This window comes from Toxotes jaculatrix, chromosome 13, assembly GCF_017976425.1.
Source record: "Toxotes jaculatrix isolate fToxJac2 chromosome 13, fToxJac2.pri, whole genome shotgun sequence".
Taxonomy (NCBI): Eukaryota; Metazoa; Chordata; class Actinopteri; family Toxotidae; genus Toxotes; species Toxotes jaculatrix.
The window spans coordinates 18763283-18790498 of NC_054406.1; the positions used below are offsets into that span (position 1 = coordinate 18763283).

The 27216-nt window shown below is 40.1% G+C and overlaps 1 protein-coding gene across 2 annotated transcripts in view; it reads right to left on the reverse strand.

Annotated features, from left to right (window-relative positions):
- The window catches only part of trappc9 (trafficking protein particle complex subunit 9), a 172215-nt gene that overhangs the window by 41034 nt on the left and 103965 nt on the right, over positions 1 to 27216 (reverse strand). For both annotated transcript variants that reach the window (XM_041053407.1, XM_041053408.1), the window contains 2 exons: positions 22322 to 22475; positions 16496 to 16586 (listed from right to left, as the gene is read on the reverse strand). In XM_041053407.1, coding sequence (XP_040909341.1) covers positions 16496 to 16586; positions 22322 to 22475 — 245 coding nt within the window. The remainder of the gene's footprint in view (positions 1 to 16495; positions 16587 to 22321; positions 22476 to 27216) is intronic.

Sequence of the window (27216 nt, forward strand, 5' to 3'; positions counted from 1 at the left end):
TGTGTGTGTGTATCTCCACCTGTTATGCGACCGTGTCCTGCTCACGCCAGACTGTCTGAATCACGCTCGGGCAAGAAGGCAGAACTAAGGCCCTTCTGCTTTCATTTATAATTCAGACCAGCGCCACATACCATTTGTCTCCTGCAGAATTACAATTTCATATCTCCTGTTTCTGGGGAATTGCTTTTTCGAGACAGAAAAAGGGGGTGCATACCTATTCAAGGTTTCAGGTGTTCTTTTGTAAGAGCTCTTTAGGGAATAAAGGAGTATCATGTTAGGAAATTTATCAGCCAAAAAAAAAAAAAAAAAGATACAGTGTGAAAGCAGTGAGAGATTTTTCTTCTCAAAAGGCTTCTGAGGGTTGCATGCATCTATCAGCGAGAAAAATCAATAAATCTGCTTCACTTTTGCTATCTTCATTCAACCTGTGACTGATGCCACTATAACCAATATTAAATCTCCTTATATAAAAGTATATAATAGATATACTTAACCAACTATACTATGCTATGAATGTACTGGGCTTTATACGGTGAAAATATAAGTTGTATTGTCTGAGTATCTAATGATACACAACTTTGAACAAATGTAAACAGCTGCAGTATCTGAAAGGTCTGAGCCTGTGATTTTACAAGAAATAAACTTTTATCAGCATTACAAACCAATACTAATAGAAAGACCTACAAATTAAATGATGAAGGACTGATGAATTCTTAAAAACTGTAATTCTTCAGTGTAAAAGCTCCTTCTTGACCTTGAAAATATTTTGTCCAATTGTACACTGTACTGTAGTCGTGTTGTGAGTTCTGAGGGCTTCACAGTCCTGACTCTGCCTCCTGAAATCTCAAAGAAACTTTCTGAAGATCAGAAAATTGGCTCGGCTAATTCACAATTAGCACAAAGATCCAATAACAAGGCGCTGCATGGCTCAGACAGAGGAGACTTTTCCTCCTAATCAGTCCCTTTTCAAGTTTCACCCATTGTGACCGTTAAAGTTGAGTCTGGGACTCAGCTCTGAGACTCTAACATTACAACAATAGACCCAGTTTCACTCCTTAAAAAGGCCCTCAAAGATCCTTGTAAGTCTCTATGTGACTCCATTTCTCAAACACATCAAATTTAGGACAGGAATATTTTCCTATAAAACAAAGGCAGATCGGTTTCACATATAAGTCCAGGGAATTTTAAGGTGCTCTTGAGAATGAAACCACAGACCAAAGAAGTTCTTCAGGCAATTTTGGGCAGAGCAAGAAAAAAAGGCTACACTAAAAGCCTATATTTAGTTGCGCATACTGGTTTAAACCCCTTTAAATATGCAAGTATTTCTCTATAAATTAGATACTCATGACTTAATAAGCAAATATCAAGTTAAATGGGAGAAAAGTCTTCCAAAAAAACACCACAAACTTCCAACAAAACGCCACCAACCGTAAACTTGCAAGAAATCAAAGGGCAAAAACACAAATCCAGAAATCTGAAAGAACCAAAACTCTTCTAACTCCTGCAGAAAATTTTGAGTACAGATTTACTGTTAATATTAAGAAGTTAATTAAGAGAACTTAGTTTTCATGGCCTTTAAAAGAAACATTGTCCTGGCTACTATAAAAAAATTATTTTTGTTTGCAATAACAACCAAATTCTGCTGAATGGGAAGAGAAATAATGCAATTCAGGGATTTTAATGCTAATTAAAAGTGCATATCCAAACAAGCTGCAGGTCTGCCTACCTCCAGAAAAAAACTATAAAACCAAAAGTCCTTATGTTCAGTGAATATGCCCAAGGGCTGCTCTGTCTATTTGATTATAAGGTACAATAAAACAGCATCAGAGACATTTAAAATGAACACACAGTCAGCAAAATAACACAGGAGCAAATTCATTATTAATACCTCAGAGTTAATATGTGTGTGCCAGAGAAGGAACACAGAGGAAAGATTTATAGTTTACAGAGACCGTGCACAAAAATCCAGTAATGTCCACAGAGCTGTGAGAATGGCACTGTGTGTGTGTGTGTGTGTGCATGTATATATGTGTGTGCGTGTGAGAGAAACTGTCTCATCTGCCACACTGAGCTTCAGTGGCAGCCTGGTTGAGACTCATTGGTCAACCTGTCATCACTGGTTCTGACTCACCGCTTAACCTTTGCGCACATACGCCATTATTTAGTACAACACTGGCCCCGCTGGGAGAGAGAGAAATGGATAAATGGATGGGGCTGCAGCAGGCAGACCTTCCCCACACACAGACTGCACACACTACACACTTATCTACTGAACGCAGGTACTCAGTTTTGCTCGAGTGGGGCCTGATTCATTCAAAGTTACAAAGTAGTTCAGACTGAGATTAGAGTAAACCTACCTCAGTCGCATGTTTAGTAAATGTTAAGAATTTTTAAATATGTCCCAAACTATAAATTGTCAGTCCTGATATTATCTTATAACACCATATTTGGCAAAAACCAAATAATGTTACTTCTATGTATATTTCTTCCTCGCAAATTTGTTGTTCTTATTTTTTTATTTTTTTTTAATCGTGTTAGCAGAATGGGTCTAGGGATGGCAATGCAAGTCCACCACCTTGTGTGTTTGAAATTGGATGAATCACCATGAAGACATTCATGTTCTCCAGAGGACAAAGTCTACAGACTTTAATCTGACATTTCAGATTTCAGACCACAAAGTAAAGTTTTTACCATGGTTTCTAGAGGATGAATCCTAATATCTTTGATGACACAACAGTTTTTTTTTTCTATAGCACCATTTGTAGTTTTGGTTGCCCCCATATTGAAATGTTTAAGTGATCAAAGCTGTTATCAAATCTATTCTTTCACATAAAAAAATCTTGGTTCCTCTATCACTGCTGAAGTCCCAAGCGAACAATGTGAGCTCAATACACAATGTGGGTCTCTAATTTGCCTTCTATACAAATACTTGAAGGAACTAATGTTGCTATTGCCAAGTACAGTTGCAGAGGACAAGCCGAGTTGATGTTGAAAAGAACGGAAACCAACTGGAGGGTGTTAGTAAGATTCATGTGTAACTCAAAAGCCGACCATCATTCTCTTTGCTCCATGCCAGAGTTGGTAGCTCAGAAGAATCCACTGCAGCTGATGTAGGTATTACAGTTGGCAGGCACTGAGGCACAAGTGTTAGAGCTCAGAACTCTTTGGGGTGTGAGTTACTGTGTTAGATATTTTTTGAACTGGGAAAGCAACCAAAAGGTCCTGAGGGATTTGGCAGCAACACTGGCAGTGCTGCTGGAAAAACTTCGCCAAAATTTCTAAGTGAAAATGGTGCTGTGTGATTCAGCAGAAGCCCTCCCCGCCTGCCTAATCTTCATAACATTAAAAGACCAGCCACCTGTTACAAGTAGTTGTTGCTTCCTCTTGTGATCGCTGCATCTGAGAAAAAAGACTGTGGTATTATGTTTGCAGACAAAGCTGGGATTGAAAAAAGACCAGCAAGTGGGATCCCTGGAGCTAATTACTAGCCGCACCATGATTGTCTTTAAATACCAGGTGGGCAGAACAATGGCAGGTCCAGACAAAAGAGGAGAACAAAAGGCCATCCCTGTTTGATAAAAGGAGGACATAAAGTGAATTCGCCACTAAGAACATGTTATGGGTGTGTGTTGTGTATGTGTTTGTGTGGTCAGACTATCCTAAAAGGTCACTGACAGAGTAATGACATTCTATGTTGTGCTCAAACCTCAGACTACCACAGTAATCATCAATGTATCTGCTTGATGCTCCTTATTCGCACTGTTTAATATGAAGAGATGATTATGCAACATTACGATCCATATGTGTGTGTATATTTAAGTATAGTCAAGCTATAACTAGGTGTTGAGTTGCTAAAATCACTTGTCTCTGACTCTGCAAACCTTCTTAACAATAATGACAGAGTAAAAGGTGTTTGCAGCCTCCTTTCATCATCATTTTCCCTCCTGCATCTTCATGACCCAGTACTGTTTTTGGCACTGGGAGAAAATCTGCACCAAGCTGTCAATATGCAGCGCCATTCAGTTCAACTGCAACTGCATAATGGGGCAAAGGGGAGATAGATACTCCCATGTGTGACTACAGCAAACGGTAGATATGAGTCCAGCCGATTGATTCACCCAGGCTTACAAACCAATTATTTGTCCTAGCTCTGCGACTGTCCAGAAACTCCATTTTAATGACCCCTTCCAGTCAGTGCTTCTTCATATTCAGGGTAAAGCAATGTAATGGATCAGTGGCCACTGTTTTGAGTTAGGCGTCACATACCATTCAGAGGAGGAGAGATGGTTTGTTGAGGCCATATCACGGGTTACGTTTGAAAGTTAAAATACTCCCACGAGTCAACTCATTATGTTAACGAATAAAACATAAAAGCTGCAAAACCAAGGTTTTTCGTGAGTTAATGTTCTCCAGGATGAATGTATTATTAAAGGCTAACGATTCCAACACACTGTCATATGACAAGCTGCACGTTCTGCCGGTTAGTTGTTTTAAATGAGGTCAGTTCAATCTGAATGAAGCGTTAAGTTGTTTAGCTGTTTGACTGTATCAATTTAGCTGCTTCCTACTGGGACATTTAGACTTTATTAATACTCTATTGCGAATCCGGTGATGCGCCCTTGCTGACAGCTATGGAAGCTGCTAATGAGTGACAATTGCGCCAATAGTTAATGATAGCAGCCAGTTATGTGGAAAGGCAACGTTCATGCTAATTGCCCAGATTGATTAATTATGTTGTCTACCAGCACCATTTCAGTTGATCTCTTGTGCTGCAAAGCTTTTATCTTATGACATTGCCGGTCATAGCAAGCATACTCTATCTGACCCCAGTCATTACTGCAGCCATAAGAGGCATTGATGCTAGTTTTTAAATTCAGTGTCAAATTACTTTGAGTGTGTGGGAGATTGAGAAAAAGCAAGAGAGTGAAAATAAAGAGAAAGGGAAAAGGGGGAAAAAAGATAATATGACAATGTGACAATGTATTCTCGTCGAGCGTTTCCCAAAATACATTTCCTTTGCTTTTCAGGCACACCACGATGCTGCAGTGATGCTCCATGGCCCTCAAAGTCTCCCCATATATGCTGTCACATTTTTTTCAGAAAGCCCTGCGCACACACTCCTCTTGCTCTGGAAGGTACACTTTGTATTCCAGGGCACCGTGGAACGACAGGGTAACAGTGTACACTCAGTAGGTGTCCTGCTGCAGAGATGGCCAGTATGTGTCAGGGCCAGAAACCTGTCAGTAGTGTGAGCAGGATCAGTCCATTCAATACTTAAAAAGTGTCAGTTTCCCACAGGGTTGACACAGACCTGTCAGTGGGACGCTGTTCCTGTGAATCCCTTGCTGGCCAACATCTGATGGACCACAGTCAAACATGATGGATCACCTGCTACATCTTCTTAGTGGCCGGGTGGAAAAAGACAGATAGCATGTCAAGAGAGGGGTACAGATGTGTAGTGATGGGACTTCAGAAGCGCTCAGCAATGACAGGCAGGGCAAATCTAAGTTATACTGCAACAATTCCATATAAGAATATATGATTATGAACAAACATAACACACAGTATACAACATATATAGTCTTGAGAAGCCACATTCACCCAGTTTTATCCATGACCCAGTCAGCTATGTCTTATTTATTCCACATGAAGGATGGCCAAATGAAAAAAACTTTCTATACTTCCCCTCCTCGATTTCATTGAGGGAGACATAAACAGTTTTGATGGCATCTACAAACTGTAAGAAACAGTCTACCGACTACACAAGCGCAGCTCCACTCATGTGGGAAAAGATCTGATTATGAGTCTGTGGCATCAGAGCATCGTTGAGGAGGATCAATAGCGACAGATGAGCACAATGGAGTGACTTCTCCCTCTGAGGGGCTACGTCATGTCCCACCATCGTCAAAAAGACTGGCAGTCTCTGCAGATGTCCAAGTATTATGACTCAAACCTGGAGCAAATGCTTGTGAACTGGCCCCCACTCTAAGTGGTAAATCCTGGGTTTAACATGATAACCATGTCACCAAGAATCAGGCCAAAGGCTCGGTGTATTCCTGCCCCCGATTACTTGTAAAAGGCTCAGAAGTGTTACCACTGTATAAAAAGAAGTGATTTGAGATGAGTACATCAAACCCACTCATGTCAATTACCTTTTCCACCTGTGTATGAAAAATGAACCAACCAAGAAAAAACAGCCCGAGTCTGTCAGAGTTTGAGATGATTTGTCATGGTTGGCATAATGGCAGCAGATGGCTTGTTGACTTGTAAATCAGTGCTCAGCTTTTGCTGTTGTTATGTTGGAAGACTGGCTTTTGCACTTCATATTTTTCCAAAAAATCAAGTGTGTGATTTTTTTTTAGCCAGATTTAGATATTGAGTTTTGAGTCACTGGAGGATGAGGTAAGTCATGACTTCACAAGGTTTAGTGTTTAGTGAATGTATTTCTATGTTAGAGGGTGTTTTTCTTTATTGATGATGTAAAAATATTTTAGCACTAACAATAGCTCATAGGTGGTACTCATGATGAGATTAGACTTTATAGTTGGGATGGCATGAAATTTCTGGCAATCCCTACCATATTAGGATTTTAATACATTTTAGTTTATTGTAGTATCTGAATCACGGCCTTCCTTCAGAATAAATGGAGTATTGCAATGTTCTTTTTCGCCTGCAGTTTGAGAAATTGATTATATCAATTTACCTTCCTCAAACTGTTAGTCTGGAAAGGGTTAAAATGTTGTGCTGAATGCACAGGTAAAGTGGTTGGATGAAGTGAGGTTTTTTTTTTTTACAGACAAGGTTCTTGATATTAATAACAATATGCCTGAAAAGCTGACAACTTGAGCTGAAGCTATTAGCTGATTATTTAATCGACAGAAATGTAATCAGCAACAATTTCTGCTAATCAATGATTCGTCAGTCATTTTGTAAGTAGTAACGCCAAAAATAGAACAGTAAAGTAAAAATTGAATTTTGAACAATTGGATCCAATCCAATCTGGATCCCTCCCCTCAGGCTTTTGTAAAACTGTGGTATGTATTTTTCACGATTTTCTGACATTTTAAGGACTAAATGATTGACTTTAGTTTGCCCCATCTTTACAGTCCATTACCGTTGAGACAAAACAACCGTTTGTGCTGCCAGTAATGTTTAACGGTAAAACCATCAAGTTCCGCATTACTGCTATATAATTAACGTCATTTGCAAGCTCTCACATAATAATGGGATTCCTTGTTAGTCCAAATGTCGACCAAGTCAGGATAAACTATGAGCCGAATTATACTGCATGTAGTCTGTTACAGATGCTTATCAAATTGTAGGGTTGAAACCTCTGATTATCACTTTAAACAAACCTTTCCCTTTCCCCTTTTTTCCTTTAATATAAGAAAGTAATCAAATTCAAATTACAATGTTTTTCTTTTGACAAATCATAGCTTAGTCGACCTCAGGGAACTTCAACAATATGTCCACTACTGATCTGTTTGTTTCCCACAGCTTAGGATTGATGGTGCAAAGCCACATGTAATAACACGGCAGTGCTCATTTCTCTGTACTCCAGCAGCTGAAACAGCTGTGTCACAATATTCCCTCTTTTAGTAGCACTTGAAATAGTGTGCCAAGGTGCTCGAGACATTCTCACAATGAAACCAGAGGCTGGACTTGGTTGCATTTAGAAATGTCAGGTAATCTGTCTTTCAAGGATGAAAAGGCAGCCGTTGGGGATACTCTTGTTTCCTCTAAAGAAATCAATGAAGGAGGTGGTTTTATTTGATAGAAAACAGTGAAGGTGAAACAGGCTTAAGCTGAAAATACATTTAGAAAATTGTGGAAAACCCACTGGTTCTTAGAATGAACAAGTTAACTACACGGATGCTTAAGCCAAATAGTAAAATGCACTAAATGAACTAAATAAAACTTGGCAAATTAAGCAAAAAGGAAGAAGAATTATGCGAAATGCAGTATTAGGCAGTAATGCAGAACACAGAAGCATACAGTAAAATTACTCAGTACATACTCAACCTTGGTATGCAAAACTAGGCCAGATGCAAAAAAAAAAAAGTCTGATCTAATCTCAACCTTACTTTGTGTATTTACTCTAACTGCACCTTAACTCAAGTTTCCTTTCCCTGTCCTAACAGTCTAAATGAATGGGGGAGTGTTGCGGTGTGGCAGGCTGGAGGAGTTTTGATTTATTTCCACAGCTCACCCAAACTGATGCACTGACAGCCTGGATTGTTCTGTAGCCATGATAAATGCCCCATAAACAGACGCTCCAGGCCTGTTAAACGTGCTAACGCTAGATCCACACAGGGCCAGAGAGGAAAAAGAAAGGCTAGGCAGGCAATCATAGAGTGGGCTGCTGTTCTCTTTGCTCTCATTTCCACATTAAAGCTACCAGGGTGCTAGGATAAGACTGGTGATTCCAGCCAAAGTAGGACAAATGATCCTTTCATGCTTGCTCTCCTGATGTGGTCAAAAATGTGTTAACAATGCTTTTAAATAGTCCTGTGTTATGATAATGCAGCATGGCACAATGTGCAGAAACCAATACTCACACTCATAATGGGATAATTAACTGGTTAAAAAACAATAGACAGTTACTTGCAGATAATCTCATTAAGCTACCTGAGAGGAAGACTCATTCTGAGACTCTGCGGGCGATGCTACCTCATCATTACGCTCTTATCGCCCGTTTGAGTATCTTTGTCTCCGATCACACACCCATCTCAGCCCGTCTGAGTCAGCACTGCCTCTGTAAATCACACGCGCTGGCCCTGGAGACAGAGCGAGCCTCACGAAAAGGTGTGTGTCGTCCTCCCATCTCCTTCTGGCTTTCTACTGCCTTCAATAGGAGACCTTTAGGATGGCTGACTGGCAGTGCCTGGGCAACAGAGCTGAAAAACAAGCAGATAAATCAGCTTCTAGCCTACACAGTGCTCCTCCTAGCGCCCATCACTCAGCTAAATGGACAGCACCCGCTGCAAATTTAGGCCTATCTGCACTCCAGTAGGTGGGTGGTGAGATAGGGTGTGGGATGGTAATGTGTGTGTTTGTGTTTATGGACTGGAGGAAATGGAGACATTCAGGCCTTTAGGTCTGAATTTTGATCAATAGTTTTCCTGCTCCCTGAGGCCTCAGTGGGCCTACACTAAACAACATGCTAAACCCTGTTAGAATCTGTCCTGAGGAGATATTTCAGATCAGATCAGAAAATCATTTAGACTCTTTAAGTATATAATATGGCGTTAATAGGCAGGTTTAAATAACCTGAGCTAAGCTACTATTAAAACTTGAATCCCAGTTTTTCTGGTCCCAGTTTACTGAAGTCTGTCCAAAAGAATCTGCACGCTGAACTTGTGTGTTTTTAAACTCTGTGCTTTCTATAAGGTTAAGGTTGGACAAATACTGTGGTGTAATGCATGATTAGAGTTAGGGAAAGATTGTGGTTATGTTAAATAAAAAGGCAAACACCAGTCTCCTGCCTGAAAGTGAAAGTTGCTCCGTGCCCATCAACTACTCCAAAAGAACGCCCTTACTTTCTTTGTCACATATCAGAGACACTACCTCCTGCACTGACAGTGAGTGTTGGCTTTGAATGTAAATCCTGATGTGCAGAATTGTCCAAAATGGAAATAATTCCTAAGATACTGAGCCTGCATTTCCTGCAATTTGATTCACAAGCATGTGTATGGCCAATAAACTAGAAGGAAAACTAAAATTAAGACTTTAAATTAAGTCTTTTTAAATTAGTTGCAAGTAAAATGAAACTTGTAACTTGAAAGGAAAAAAGAAATCTTGGCACCTAACTGGTTCTGCTTTCTTTAGTGGTGCATAAAAATACTATCATTAGGTTGACAACCTGACACAACAACAGATATGAGTATTAAAAAAGATTTCCCCCATTAGTAACAGAGCTGCTTCTCTAGAGCTTATTCCAGCTGACAAAAACTGGGGTACACCCTGCACAGGTTACCAGTCTATCACAGGGCTCAAAATATAGCAGTTAAAAAAAAAAATCTAAAATAAAACATGGGTGCACACAGCATCCCATGGATAAGTTTGTCTTCCTTGGAGCTTGGTGGCAGACTGGACTGAGATCATCCTACAGTAAGTTGGACTTTATAAAGGCTTAGTACCATGTCCCACAGGCCCAATCACTGCTGAGCTATCTGTGCTGCAGGAGAGCCTGGAGTTGATGTACACTCACAGATGTGACATATCACCAGTCACAGGTGCAGTCAGAACACTTCTCTTTCATTTCAGCCATGCAAATGCTCATTCCCATCCTCTCTCTCTCAGGTCAGCGGTTCTAATCATCATCATCACCACAACGGGACTTGAGCGTTCGGTGGATCTGGGCTGTTTGGCAGAACCATTTGTCAAACCTGCAGCACTCATGGCAATTGGGCACCTGACAAAAGCTTAAAGGCACATTATTCCATGAGACATCCCCTGTGTGTGTTGAAAAGCCAATGCCTGTGACTGCTCCAAAAGTCTGTCTGCGTGTGTGTGTGTGTGCGCACAGGTTAGGAGGAAGGAAAAAAAAAAAGAAAAAGAAAAAAAAGCAACGGTGTGAGCCGTTTCAGAAGAGCTGTCTTATTAAATTATCTCTCCGCCTTTTACAGCAAGGCCCCCACCCTTCTCTTTCTATCTCTCTCCTAGGCTAAACATTTGTCTTTCCATTCATGGGTGAATTTGTATTCCATTGAGATGGGTTCCTGGTGGCGGACTGATGGTTGGAGAGGGGGTGGGGGGGGGGGGGGGGGGGGTTTGGTGGGGAATGGGTGCAAAGTCCGCATTAAGGCTCGCTGTTTTCCATCTCACTGCTTGGTTACAACACTCAACAGGCAGACAATACCGAAAATCAAAGCCTGTCCACGGTTGCTTAAATGTGGCTTCTAATTAATGTAGCTCATTACGAGCACTTGATGCTGCTTTTTTATTGATCACCTAATATCATTATTTAAAAATATTCTCCATTAGCATAACATTTGTCAGAGAGGCTGAACATTTATTTAAATATTCCATATATTTCTGACTTTTTATGTAAATATTATCATTGAATTTGTCTTAATATATTCTACTGCTGGCTGTTACTACTTTATGTGTTGCAATATATTATGCGGTGGCTTTAAGTACGGAGCCAATAGCTTCATTCTTACTCACAGTTAAATTTATCTGCAGTAAACTACGACTGTTTGCTGTAACAGGAACCCAATTTGCCCCACAGGGATCATTAAAAATTTGACTCTGTTTAATCTCACCTTTTAAAAATGTCACAGCACTTCCCGTCTGCTACAGACCTCGTGTTCTCCTTTAGCACAGTACCATAACCTGCTATGAGAGCTCCATCTCGATCGGCCAGGTGACTGTTTATTTAGCGACACTCCATTAAGTTGACACAGCGACTCCTATCACGAGGTGCACCACTTTGCCTGTAATCAAATTGACAGCTGAGGAGCTATAATCAATGGGGTGATTTACATAATGCCAGGCTGCAAAAAACGCAAACGATACCACCTGTTCTGGCATTATAACCACTGTGGGGTTAAGAAAGGAAGTAAGGATTTTCTGTCTGTACAGCCTGTTCTGAACTTGGCAATATGACATTTTAGTAATAAACATCTTATTTTTATAATAATTTACAAGACAAATTTTTATTTGGGAACACTGCCTTCACAGCAGGCATTCAAACGCTGCATTCAAAACATGTTTCAGGAAGAATTTCACTGTTGTAAGCAGCCAAGCTCCCTCTTCCATGCATCTCAGTCAATATGTTATTGTGCTGTATCCTACTTTTGTGTGTATGTACGTCTTTTATGATTATGTCAGATGTCTCTTCTCAAAAAAATCATGTATCTCATGAGATTTGCAGGTTAAATAAAGATTAAATACATGTAAAAAAAATAAACTTTTAACATTAAATTTAGACAATTTATGTTGAGTAACCACATTAAACATGTTTGTCACGTCACATTGACAGAATGTAAATATAACTTTGTTTACAAGAAAATTCCATTAATTGCCATTGATTACTCTACTTGTAAAATGTTAGTCCTAAATTAAGCATTTAATTTATCACTCAAACCGTCTCTCTCTCTGCTGTTTATACTGTATTATGCTGTATTACTGTCTTTTTGGTCATCTACCAGGTGCCCACATGTGTAATGAGGGCGAACATGCAAGTTGTAACCATGGTAAAAAAACAGCTGTGTGACAGGGCGACACAAACTCAGTGCTTCAGCCTACACTAACTATGTCAGGCTCGGGCTGAGTTCGAACAAACACAAACTGGATGCCTGTCTGCTTCTGGTCGGACTCTGTTACTACTCACTCGGACTCGCTTTGCGTTCAGACAAATACGTGGCCCGAGCCGTACTCTAGTTCCATCCCAGAGCCTCCTGTCAACCTTCCTTCCCTCTGGTTTCTCCAATTTTAGGGATGACAAGTACCCCTTATAGTTTTTGGAGGAGCAATAAAATTTTGTCACAGATAATTAAACCAGCCAGCCGGTAACCTTCTGAAAAACAATAGCTGAAAATCACCGGGGCTGCTCTGCTGACATTTGGACTGTTTGTAAAACTGTCTACCCTTTTCAACAGCAAGATGAAACCCACGGTCAACGTATACAGTTTCATGGTGGACTTCTTTCTCAGGATATGTGACAGAATGAAAGAACAGCATCCAGAGAGACTTTTACTGCTGGACCAGAAAATTAAACGGCTATGAAAAGCACAGAAGCTCAGTAGGAATCTCTCAGAATTAGAAGTGTGTCAGAGAGCGAGACACATATCAATCCAAAGTTATATTCATACCAGATGCAGCTGTTTTAGGCATAACTGATGTTATTTACAAGGTTTTTAAAACCTGTCCGTAAGCTGTAAATGTGCGGTCACAGCTGATGATATAATGCTAATTTCCTCTCCCAAACAAAACATAACAGCAAGCTTACTGAAGGATTGTAGCTTCTGTGGAATCCAATATAAGCAGAAAATAATGTTCAAGCGGTCCATATATTTTACAAAAAAAAAAACAGGGCATAAAGAAAATGCAGCCCTCTCATCTATGTTTGTGTTTCTGGTAAAATGCGTGTCCCATTGTTTTTTTGTTTATTGCTTTTTCCGAACAGGCTTTACCACATGCACATAAAAGTAATCCGCTTTAATTTCTTGCCCACTCAGAGAATTACAGCTGAACCTCAAAAAAAAAATGAAAATTAGCAGAAACAAAAGGATGTGTCACTAATTAAGAAAAAAAAAACAAATACTTGCATGCATGCAGTGAATTTCATCATATATGATCTCACTTTATTGCAGCACTGCTGATGTGACTGTGGGGCTGGCTCTGCCCAGACGTAGAATAATTTACTAATGGCCTCTGTTTGCTCCCCATTCAATAATAATAATGAGCTTGTAAACAAACACAAAGCCATAAAATAGATTCTGGCACTTTCCATGTTCTCCATTTACTGGAACCTGTGTGATCAAATATTCATAGGTTTCTATGGTAGCAAATCATGAAGAGGCATCAAGTTTCTCTTGCCACACAATTGGCTGAGCTCAGGCAGAGATGTCAGAGCCTCTTTCTTACAACCTCCGCCTGAGGCACAGTGTCTAAAAATAACCGCTCGCATTGTTGAGCTTTTGTATATTTTGTGGTTCTATTAAGTGACCGTATTTGAAAATGTGCTTAGTAAGTTTTAAAGGGAAATCTAGGAAAAATACATTTGTGATAAGAATAAGAACAGAGGAAGGGTTTAATCCCTTTCAAAGATATTAAAATGTCTTAAATGTGTGTTTCTCAGATTCCATATGCAAGTTTTATCTTCTGTGAATAATGTTTTCCTCTTAAGCTTTTAATTGTCTTTTGTTTCAAAACTGGGATGATCCACTTTCCCTGAACCTCAGTGAGTCTACGCAGTATTTTCATGGGTCGTGTCTCATTTTGAAGGAAATCCAGAAGTTTTCCATTGACGCTAATAGTAAAACCGGGTAAAAAGGAACACTTTCTGCAGTTGCTGTTGTTATGGTGACTGCAAAGATCCTGACAGTGACAAATGTCTCCGTCTTCTCCGCTGATTGAGAGCAGAACTGGAAGCGATTACGATTTTCTTTAAATGAGTAGAAAAGCAGGAAAGCTGAAAGAAAAGCCACAGAATGATGGTCCTCAAAGATGTTTGCTTCAGACTCAGCAGCTGGATGTTGACTGTGGAGTATAAGTTTAGGATTTCCTGGATGAGCTTAGGAACCATCGACACAGCCAATCACACACATGGAAACCGTACAGTATACAAAACCACTCAGAACAGCTCAGCTCTGCAAACAAATACACACTTACAACATGCACTGCTCATGGATAAGATATTTTATCTCTGTGGATTCCTGTACGCATGTTCATGCCACACTACCCAGTTCATAGTCAAGTACCTGAGGCTAACATACAGACGCTGTTCAAAATGTTACGACAGAAGTATATTGTTCTCTTGCCATGGTGCAACTAGTCCTGCCTCCATGGGAGGCACTGGGAGGTAATGACCCCCCTGATTGACTTCTGCAAATCCAGAAACAGATAACCTAAACTTGTTAAAAATGTTCTTTGTACTTGATGTTTCAGAGGAGCGCTTGGCATAAAAGGTGTATTTTAATGTACTCATCAAGACTGTTCTGAAGTACAAAACACCTGACTCCACAACATAACACAAAACTCATGCTGCCTTTACACATCAGGAAATGCAATAATCTACTGTGTAATGCGGTCCACATTTGTTTGACATTCTGTACGCACGAGGAAATGAGATCACTTTCAGCAAACACTTGAAAAGTTATGATCTCGACAGGTAAAAAGCGCTTTACAATGTTCCATAGGATGTAAATGAAGCAGCCATTACGGCATCTCAGCCTAGAAAATAAAAGACAGACTGAAATTTTGCAATGATCCTGTATTGATAAAACTGAAACGACACAGATGTGGCACACACCTGCTCACTTACATGATTTGGGCAAAAAAGATTTATTTTTACTTAAGAGCTGAGAGTTTAATTGAAGAATTTCATACGTGGAATCTTTCACCTCCCAGAGAAGTATAAATAGTTTGGGGGAGAAATGCAACAGCTCCTACTTTCAAATAAAAAAAGGTCAAATCATCTGATTGTTAGAGCTGCAAGAGGTGGAAAAACTAGTCCATGAGGGTTGACTGAATGTAAATGCATTAGTAATATCTCTAATTATGTTACTGAAGGGAAATAAAGAAGACTACCGTTGTACAGTCTCATTTTCTGGCAAAACAACAGAACACAAAGCTTTGGCAATAAACATCACGGCAATTAAACACGACTACAATCAGAATTTTTGACAAGCGAGTTCTATTCATCTACAGTATCTCTGTGAGTGTGAGGCAGAGAGTAACAATGGCATTAAAAGCATCCAGTTGGACTAGACACAGGGGAAATGCTTGAACTATACTTGTAATTGAGCCTGGGATAGTCTTGGCAACCCTGATAAAGGCATTGTAATGGGCTGAGGCAAATTATCTGGCTCATAATCAGCACAGCCTGCAAAGGCCTGAGCTGCAACGGGAAAACTACCTTTACAGAGATGAAGACACAAGGTAAAAAAAAACAAACAAAAACAAAGCAAAACAATCAAACACTGATAACGTTTGCACTCAGATCGTACACATAATGTGGAATATCAGATCAAAGATGGCTTCATCTCAGACATCGTTACACCAGCTTTACTCCTGGGAATATTTCCCCATTTAAGGCTGTGCACGTCAAATGCCAAACTACCTGGAGAACAGGTATTTCTGTCTCACCAGATTTTTACCTTTCTATGCTTGATCTGCTGTCTCGCATCATTTTGCAGATTGCTTTCTCTTCTTTTGCAAAAGCAGGACAGCCCCAGCTGACTAATCAAAATGCTGGCAGTGCCCAACGAGAGGCCGGGAATCTCAGAAAACAAACACCCGCAGTAAATCAAAAGTGATTTCAGAGATGATCACAGATGGTGAGACCAAAGAGTGCTCCTACAAATTCTGTGTGTCCCCGGTGATTCACACGTTTCCCAAGCTGCTGTCTACACTTCTCTAAAATAGCGTGTAGCCCATTATGAATGCAAATAAAAAACATGGTTTGAGACCAGTTCTGGAGGTTTATGCACTAACTGACAGGTAAGAAGATGGATATGTAACCACATAGATAACTGTGATTGGCAGTCAAACATATTCATAGGAAACGGAACAGGAAGTCTAATTTTAAAAAGATGGAAGATGAAAATAAAATATATTTATCAAGAGCCATGACAGCTTGATTAAGACTTTTTCTCTCACTTCAATTGCTTTGTGTTGCAGTGACAATTTCATGTTGACAAATTTCTTAAAACTTTGGAACGGAGTTCACAAACTTTCAGTCATTACTGTGGGGAAAGTGCGTGATCACAACTCATCATCTCACACGCATGCAGACACACGCAGGCACACACACACAAGGACTCACCCCACTGCAAAGGAGCAAGCTGTAGGTGCTCCAGGACCAGCTGGTTGAGGACTCCCTCCACGCTGGCCTCTCCAGAGCGCTGCAGGGAGGGGTGGTAGTGGTTAAGGACAACAGCATGGAGAGGCTTTTTCGAGTTTCCAGAGATAATCAACATAGGAAACCCTGCTGTTTACACATTACTAGGAGTTTGAAAAAAATGCATTATACTATAATTATAACAGGCTAAAACAATAATAACCATGAAAAACAGTGCTATCCAGAGAAAAGAACGGAGCAGGAAATTTGATATTTGATAAGATATTTGCACCGCATGGACCTCTGATTAGGATCTCTGTCTTAACACTATTTAGAGGAGGGGAAATTCTGAGACATCCACTCATGGACGTCATGTAGGGGGTTCAGTTTTCTGAAAATGGTTTGCAGAGCCGCAGCTTAGATGAATCTGAGCATATGTGTTCTTCTCGTTTGACACGAATATCAAAAACAGCAAAGTTAAGCAAGAACTACCACAAAATCAGTCATAAAAGCATTGGACACTGGGATTAGTAGTTGTAGATGGACATTAGAACCAGACCAGAGATATAACTAGGTAATGCAAAAAAACCATAACAATACGTGTAAATTAGTTTACAGCTGCATTTGTTTTAATAATAAAAGCTCTACAAATTGACTGCACCATGTAAGTTTTGTGTTACACATTCATTTAGATGTCAAAGGTGCACGGAGAGCATGCCTCCATAACCCGACTATAAAGACAGCATTAAGCCGATCGCAGGGAAGGCTATCGATGTATGAACACTGCATCAAAACAAATACGACTGTCAGAGAGCAATTACCCAGATAATATGTGATGATAAGGACAACGCTGATCATTTACACAGCTGACATTTGGAATAATGGGTGAGACGAGCAGCGCCCAGAGCGCCAAACCTGTGTCTATTAACCTTTGAGGGAGAGTACAGCGTGCATCCAGAGGAAGAGAGGGAGAGAAGGCATTTACAGACACAACATACTGTGCTGTAAAGAGCTTCGGCTGTGCCTGCTGGATCATCTCCAAACTCAAAGTCTGACTCATAATGAATCACATGTCACAACATGCACCTGCATCTTATTCGAACGAACAATGGCAGAGTTGCGGCTTTGATCGCTCGGAGCACAAACACGTAGAGTGTCTGTTTCAAGGTTTCAGTAGAACTGTTGGGTAACAGGAGCACTTAGCCACAACAGTATGTCCTCACTGGTGTGTCCTGGATGATACAGGAGCATGACGGTCATTAGCCTGAGTATCTGATTTTCTGCTGCAACCCTCCAAATCCACTTTGAAGCTCACGTTTCAAAATATGGGGATGTTCATTTTATTTACTGATCCCCTGCTTGATTGTAGAGTAACCCTGGATACACTGGATGATTCCACCAGCAGAGGACGCACAGTAAACTTCACTGAGGAAACTGTTGTAGAAGTTCTGATATTTGCATCCTAACATCTGACTGCATCATAAAGTATTAGCCACACATGAACACTAGTGTGTGAGTGTTTCTTATTGAACAGATACTAACACAAAATATTAACTGCACCATACAGTAGGGACGCACTGTGGCTTGTGAAATGTCTCAATGACAGTTTGATGGACTGCTACAGATATATCAAGGACATGTCTTCTACCACCACCATCAGATCAATATTCAAATGTACCTGAGACTTTGTTTTATGACCAAATACCTGCAAAACTAATGCATTTCCCATTAAATACAAGGTCAACAACCCTAATCATCTTAAGGTGTGACACAACACTGCACTGGTCTCACTATACCATAACATCTGCCTTAAGATGTTGCTAAGGAGTGTGACGGTGTGACGGCTATACTGGAAACAAGGGGGCAAAAATGGTGCACTATTTAAAAGGTTTCTTTCATTGATCCATCCATTGATTTTCTGGCACTTATTCAGGTATGGGTCACAGCAGGCTAAGCTAGGTAGCCCTGATGTTTTTTTCCCCTGCCATGTCTTTCAGCCCCTCTGTGGGTAAAAATGTTGCTTTTATTGTAAATATTGTTTTGTCACCTTGTCAAAACTGCAAGAAAACTCTGATGTTTAATGGGAATGACTGCAAAATAAACTTGGTTAGCATCCTGGTGGTTGTGTAAAACAAGATTATATTCTAAAATTAAGCATTGCAATAAGGAGTGACATCCACATTCAGCTGCAGTGTATCATAAATATATATATTTGTGGCCACTGAGAAATATTATTCAACATTAATTCCCTGAATTTGCGACAGAGCTGAGAAATCATGAAAACTCTGTCAGCGTGTGAATGATCAACATCCACCCACTAAACTTACTGTCAACAATCACTCAGAGTTTAGCACTTTTCTGTCTGTTGTCCTGAATAATAATCTTATGTCGTGCATCACAGCTCTTCCTGGCAAAGGAACATGGACAAGTCACTGAAACAAACTTTTTTTTAAGGACTACAGCTGAGCCTGATGCCATGAAGGTGATATGTATAATTATAAAATAAGTCCTAAACTACACTTGTGTCCAGTGAAGTAAATCTATACTTGAGGCAACATGCTGCTTCTTCTGGCTGGCTGCAATATATTAGACAAACTGTAATGTGGATGTACTCTGCCGGCTACGACAGCTTTACAGGGAGTTATAATCATAACTAACTGTGAGGCTGGATATTAATGCTGGATAAGACAGCTTAGAGAAACAAATGAACTTACACACTGTACATTCAAGGATGAATCATGAGGAGAGTGACCTCCTCGAGGGGAAGACACGCATATAGCATCCCCTCCCGCCTTTCTTTCATTTCGCTTCCTGTCAGCACTGTATACAGCAAAGCCCTTTGCCACGAGTGAATCACTATAACTAACACCATCAACAAAACAGGAATAATATTGAGGGCACCTCATAAATTACAAATTAAAGTGACTGTTACTTTGCTGAAGGCCAAGCGAGTGCCTCTGAGTGTGACGTGCACTGTAATCAAATCTTTTATTTCTCTAGTTTTTCACGTTGTAAAGGGAAAATCCGCCTGAAGCAGAATTTACATAGTGATATTCCAATGATTTCCGACAGCTGAGTCACTACGTACACACAGAGAAATGTCTCTCTGTGCAGGACATGATAGCATCAAGGCTTAACTTGATAACATCGTGTGATAATTTTGGCGTCGGTCCACTGACAATGAATTAGTAACTGACTCAATAGAAGTTCTATTCCATCCGAATGAGTTTTATTTGAACTCAAGGCCTCCAGCTGTGAATGAGGAAATGCTCCTCTGTTGAAGGTTGCAAGAGTGAAATGGCTCACTTTTCATTTTTGGTTCGATTTTCCTCGTTGGCCCTGAGAGAGCGCTGTATATTTAGGGCTACTTCGTTTCTAAATGTTTTTTTCTTTTTTTTTTCGGCTTGGTGTGTCCCAGCGTCCACTGTCTGTCTATACGCTGCCCTGCTTCAAAAGAAACTTGTTGAAATTCACATATTACTACCATAACATATGTTTGTAATTGGATGAAAATGATCAAACAGGCAGTTTCAGGCTGTTTTCTGCTGCAGTAGAAGGAGACTTGCTGCTGGGAATACATTTGTATGTCATTTTCTCTCCTCACTCTTGCCTACACGCTGCCAAATTACTTGTAGATAAAACAATGCTCATAATGATGGGAGTGTTTACGCCTTCATAAAAAGGAAAAAATATAATGGCAACTTCAGTAGCTCAGAGTTTGGATTCATCATTAATTGCACACCATGCTCACCAACAATCTGACAGGCAGTTCTTAAATCTCTAAATATGTGCACCCGGTAACTGCCAACTGATGAGTTATGGGCTGGTACAAGGCACAATTGTGCATGATGACTAGTAGCTCTTTTCAGCAGGAATGTGTTATGAAACTCATGAACTTAATCAGACTCTTGTCTGCAGGAACCTGGCTTTTGACTTTCTCACTGCCCAAACAGTCCGTGCTCATGAGTTACTACCTTTTAACGGCCTAGGGCTCAGCCTGCCATATTCAAAGTCGCTGGTCACTGGTCAAAGGGAGCCTTTTGAGCCTGATACACCTAGTGTGCAACAGTAAATGTATGCTGGTCTTTTTTTAAATCACGAAGCCACTGTAATAAAGGCTTTTTAACTTCTCGACTCTAACAAAGCAGGGTGCCGTGATTTGTTTGGAGAATTCAATCCTTCTCTTATATATCTGCAGGTAGTAAGACCCCCACCACTGCCTTGTGCAGCACCTCCGCCTAAGGTAAATGTGCATTTCTTTCTTGTTCTTGTTCTGGTTTTTATTTTTATTTTTTTGTGAGCAGCGTGAGTTTCCCAGATGTCTCCTGTTATATTTTGTGTAATCCTCCAGCATGAACAAAATACTATATACTTCATACATAAAGATGAAATACAGTTTTCAACCAACTGCCAACTGTTGTAAGCGCAGTAGTCTTGTACTGCCAGTGTAGTCATCTTGATGTCTATGTTGTTTTCATATTATCTTATTTTTTTCAGACATAACATTTTAAGGTCCTGTCATGATGTGATTTATAATGTTGTATAACTCCTACAAGGTTTATTTGCTTATTAACAAGATATAGAAAACAGGCTAATCTAACACTAATATGGTTTCGCAGGAGTAGCCATTAATGTTGGAGGTGGAAATTAAGGTTGAATTCTCAAAGAATGTAAAAATGGCTCTTGTCTTTCTCTCGTTTTTAATCTCTTTTGTCGTCTCTGCATGTCTCCTTTCCTGAATTTAGTCTTTTGATTTGTTGTTCTACTGCATGAAAAATATATATCAGGTTTCTTATGTCTTGAACAAAGCTACTGCTTTTTAATGTCAGCGGTTTAATTTGCCTGATATTTACAGTTCCTCAAGTGCAGTGGGAACAAGCATGTGTTAAAGGAAGTTTAAGCTCCTTATTTATGTCCTCAGGTTAGTTCCTAACTCCCTTGTTCCCTCATTTCAATAAAAGTTCTATTGTCAGTGTCATGGCTGCCAAGGTTTTAACACACATAACACACGCACTAATGTATGAGACAGACAAAAAAAAAAAAAAAACGGAGGGTATTAAAACACAGTGTAGTGTGTCTGTTAACAACCCCACAGACCACAAATACTAACCCAGCTCACATCTCTGCTACAATTTTAAACCTATACATTTTTGATTTCTGGGAGTAAGTGTGTTGGTGGTGAACATGTACTGTACATGAAAAGGCCAGGAGACAACTGTGTGTGAAGGAGTAGAGAGGTTGTGTCCCGGTGGGAAAGGAGAACACAGAGAGCAGCACGCTGACAATGCTGGTGTCAAAGATTACCTCGGATGGACCACAAAGCTTGCCCACAAACTAGGACCTATGGGAAAGTGTTACATCATACTAATGTGAATATGTGGCACAATTACACACCCACACAGACACACACACACTCACACTCACACTCACACTCACACTCACACACACAAAGACATCACTTCACAGTGTCAGAGTGGCAAGTACTCCACCATACGCTTTCCCATCTGTCAGTGTAGGCGAACAAGTTCCCTGCTGGCCAGAGGGCTTCCAGATGTAAGATCCAGATGTCCTGTATCTCTGATCTGGCTGATGTCAACAAACAACATTCAATAGATGCAACACTGACTAACTCTATTTAACCACTCTAAACTACTGGAGATTCTGACCAGTAGCTGGGTCAGGACATCCCAAGGACACTTACCTATGAATGTAAACCTTTATCATCTATATCTGCCATCTATCTAGCAATAATCAGGTCAGGCTGCTTTCTCTTATATAGCTCTAGCACACATGTAGCCACTGGAAGGATATGATGCTCCAACGGATGCCCAGCTTGCTGTTGATCTGGCAGCCCTGGGCGTGCTGTCGCTCCTCCTCCAGCTGTTTGGGGTTAGTGAAGCGAGCTGTCTCCTGGTCCGGCTGTGGCAGACTCTCAAAGTCAAATTTGTCCACCTGGATGGCCATTCTGCAACAGGAGATGAGGAAAGCACTCAGACATATAGGTTTATACTTATATAATTTCTGACTGGCCAGAAGGAAATTCCACAGCGTCTGTCTTATGACTCTGGGAATGACAGTTACATAACTGTCATTTGAAACTTCATAAATAAGTTAATAATGCTTCAAATGACAGACATCTGAGGGCCCACATTTATGAATTCGAAGCTGCTGAAAACTGAATGTCTGAGCTAAGATGCAGATTGGGTGATTTTCAATATATTCTATATATATTCTATATATATATTCTATATATATATATATATTCTTCAATAAAGTCAAAGCTTTTAATGCAAGTATTCTACTTAACAATTATTTTGGTTTTCAATAAACAGTTACTTATTTTTCTCAGTTAACACATCTATCTATCTATCTATCTATTTTAAAAAGTGACGATTCCTCATGAAAATTTCTTAGAGCCTAAGACAGACAAATGTTTACTTTGCCAAATGAAGAGTCCAAAACCTAAAAATGTTCTATTCACAACCACAAAAAATACAGAAAAGTAACAATTGATCCATTAGCAATTAAAAAAAAAAAAAAGGAAGTAAGTTTATATAAGTTTAATTAGCTAATTTCAATACTAATTTAGAGTCTGAGCCCAGAATATTTTAAATTTTGGATTTTTAAATTTGCTCAGTTGTTGATAACAGTCATACAATTCATAGAAACCAAAAGCCAAACACAAAAATATAGAACATACTGGACGTGGCAGACATAGACAGATGTGTGTGGTCCTAGAAGCTTGGTGATGTAGTGACTACTTCTGTTCTTTGTACTGTGCTGTTTACTCCTCCTGACATTTTTACTCAGGACTCAATAAAGAATCACTGAAGGAGATGAAGAGCTGGCAGGACTCGGCCCCAGCTCCAACAAATGTAAACTGAGTTACAATAAAAACAGGATGTCAACAAACCCAAAATCCACTACAACAAAACCTAATGGGAGACTATTGAAAAACAGCAAAACCATTTCAGAGGTCAATAAAACCTATTAGCGTAGTACTCATTTCAGGCGAACCCCTCTAATGCCCTGTTCAGATGAAGGTTGAATATTTTATACTAAAAATATGTTTAGGTGAACTACATATTTAATAACAGGCTTTATCCATTTACACTACCCATTTCTACCTGAACCCTCAATAGATCACAGAGGTCTATGCTCATCTTCATCTACAGAATATTTCCAAGGAAAACCTTGCTTACATTTCTGCCTGATGACAACCAAAGCAGACTGATTTGTGTGGTTTGGCAAGTGATAAATTATTTATCTAGTCTGAACAAACACCCTTAGGCCCAAGCTTCCCCCTCCACACCGAGGGTGTTTCTAAGTTATTTATTAACAAGAGCCACAGTGTTCGTTGCCCGAGGTTACATCAAGTGCCACATCCAGGATTCAAAGTGTAGATGCAACAAACTAAGCTCAGTCCACACCTGCGCTCATTAAAATGGCCCCAAAGCCCACCTTTAATTAGCCCCACAGCATTCAGGCCCTGCATTCGAATATGAAGATATCAACTGGACATAGTCTTTCTCTGAGTGTACAAATCTCAGAAGACCAGAAAGACATTGGATGGGGATATCCTACGGGGAAAGGGGAGATAAGAGAAGAGGAATAAGGGATGAGGTGGACCGCTGGTCGAGGCCCCCCTGGAAGAAGCTGCTCTGCCTCAGTAAAATACCAAAACACCATAAAATATCAGCAAGTATACACTGCAGCAGAATACACAGTGCACACAACACTGACACATTTCTATTACCATGTCAGCAAACAGATGCCTATTTACACATCCAGAATATATGGAGCTACATATGGTTCACATTGAGTTAATACTGTTATTGGGCAAAGTAAGTCCCATATTCACTCTCATAGCTCTGGTCTGTTTATCATATTGAATGTTAAATGTTGTTCCAAATCTACTGGATGAGTAAATATGAAAACAAGTCCTGAGAAATACTATGACCTGTTTTATTTTTCTGCTTGTTGTTTAAGAAAAAAGAAAGAAAAAGATTCTATATCATAGGAAGAAGGAAGATTTTCTTAGCCTAAAACAGCAGCAGTAGTTCAACCGATCTGAAAGCTTAAACATCACCAAACTTGGAGATATGTATCAGACTTCAACAGTGTAGCATAGGCACAATAGAGAAGCACTTCACAGGAACAGAAGAAAAGTCTCAGACCTCTTACTGGTGTCATGGTGAGTGATAGGGCTTCACTTCAAGTGTTTAACTGGGAGACAGACACCATCTTCACACAGAGAGACCAGGACAAAAACAGTCTAACCTGCAGACCATTTTTCCATGCCCTCAGCACTCCTATCATTCCCTACTTAGAGAAATGACACTGTGACTTTGAGGTGGGCAGCAAATTACCCGGACATCCATCTCCACGGGAAGCCAACTCGCTATGAGAGGTTCTTCTAAAAGCACTGTTTCAGTCAGACACTTCCTGTTTTTAAGCCGTGATGAATCGCTGCTTTGACAGGAACCACGCTGACCGATGCAAATGATTTCATAGTGAACATACTTAAGAGCTGAGGCCACATGTGCTTAGGCGTTTTTTTTTTTCTCATGCTGTTCAATAGGCAAAACACAGTGGATCCATGTATTGATCAGCAGGTTCATCTCTGGATTTCGGTTCAGAGGCCACGGCGGCTCCCTGAGGAGTCATTTTCACTGCGAGTAACACGGACAGAGAACAGTGAAATTGGCTGCACTGGCCGGGGCTTTGTTGTGCGTTGTTCTATAGGTATCGCAATTCAGCTCTCAAATGATGAATTACCAGAGATTAACAGAGATTATATGAACCCTGTATCGAATCATAAAAGCCATCCTTTTATAGCAGGTGATTTGATTCAGAAAGTCTGATCATTATAGTTTCCGGTATCTTAGATAAGTCTGTGTGCTTCATTGCAGGTAATCTGTTACCTCACCTTTCTTACATATACTATTGCAAATCATTAATGAAATTACACTATGGGAAGGAAAAAAAAAAAAAAAACTCTTGACGGGTCCAGAGACGCACATTCATCAAAGTGAGGTGGAGGAGAGAAGGCAATGCAATTATCATTTCACAGCCTTTCCAACAAAGCAGAACACAAAATTAAATAACAATTAAGACTTCAAAACAAAGACGAAAGGAAAGCTCCTGGTCTTGCTGCTCCACACTCAAATACGTCCACCTTTGAAGATTACGGACACAAGGCTTATGTCACTGACTGAAGTCCCATCTTCAAATGGGCGCTGCTTTTCATTCAGTTCATCTTCAAAAGCACACATTACACACTAAGTCTAAAAATACCACGTTCCAACAATGCAAATGGACCCTAAATGGGAAGGTGCTGTCTGGCAAAGCCTGGGACTGGTTTTCTTCGCGCAGATAATGACGAACAGCCAGACACCCGACATCCAAACTGACAAATGGAAAGTAATATGGAAAGGAATGTTTTCCAAGGAATAAGAACAAACATTTAGCATTACAGCAGTGAAAGGAGTATTTTACATTTCCAATCAACTTGATTCACCCTAACACTGACTTCATGTTAAACTGGCCGCATGAGGAATTTTCTCATATGACAGAATTCATTTGGTGGGATTTGATTTGTTGATTAGGAGCTAACTCGTAATCCTTTTAGAGACTTCTATGCTACACACAAAAAATAGACTAAAAGGAGAACAATGGCTACACTATAAAATAGAGGCTAACAAAAGCTTGGGCACAGCAATATATACAGTACTAACACCGGGCTAATTGTGCTCTTGTATTTAAAAATGATGTTCTGAATGGATTTTAAATGTGCTCACTACGTGGTAAATACCAGTTACCTACACTGTGCACTGGACAGTGCAACTGACTTACAAACAGTTTTATGACACTGGGAATGGCAGCACTGTAACTGTCACTGTAAAAACTCTGTAAGCTGATAAATGTTCCTTTGATTTTTGAGGGCTATATATTTAGGAAGTCAAACCTGTTGAGAACTTCTTATTAGAACCAATATTTCCATCCTTGGTGGTTTTCTGGAAAGTTTAAACCACTTTCTGCTGCAATGAAACCTAATTTAAAAACAGGAGAAACACTTCAAAAGGTCCATAAAAACTACTGTGGTGAAGAAGCAAAGCGGTGTAAATAAAAACAATGTAATAGGGAAAAAAAAAGCATATGTAAGCCCACAGTGGTTTTAACTGCAACAAAGACCACATCCAAGACCCAAACACCTCTAAAAGAGCTTCTTACTAAAGGAGGAGAGCATTAACAGGCCGACCTCTCCCACCACCACTCCCACCGTCTTCCTTTTCCATTGATTTGATTGTGGAGTCTTTCAAGGATTAGGCCATATCTGGAGACTAATCTAGCTATTACAAGGCTTTTAATAACAACCTGTGTGCTGAGCTGGGGCCACCGTGGAACATCTCTAGGCCTTATTCCCAGTCCATTTCACCTGCCTGCCTCCCTACAGCCCCTCGCTGATAACAGCCTGTTTGGCCTTTATTTCCTCCACTGAAAAAGGCGGCAAGGGTAGATGAGAGATTGGATGGATGGATGGATGGATGGGTGAATGAATGGATGAAAGGATGGATGGAAGCAACAATTTCACCCCAAAGTTCTATCTGCTCAAAGCGTTCGAATAAACCCAACAAAGACATGCACAGATGGTGCAGGCTTGATCTGCAGAAAGAAGCAGCATTATCTGTGTTCATGGCATGCAT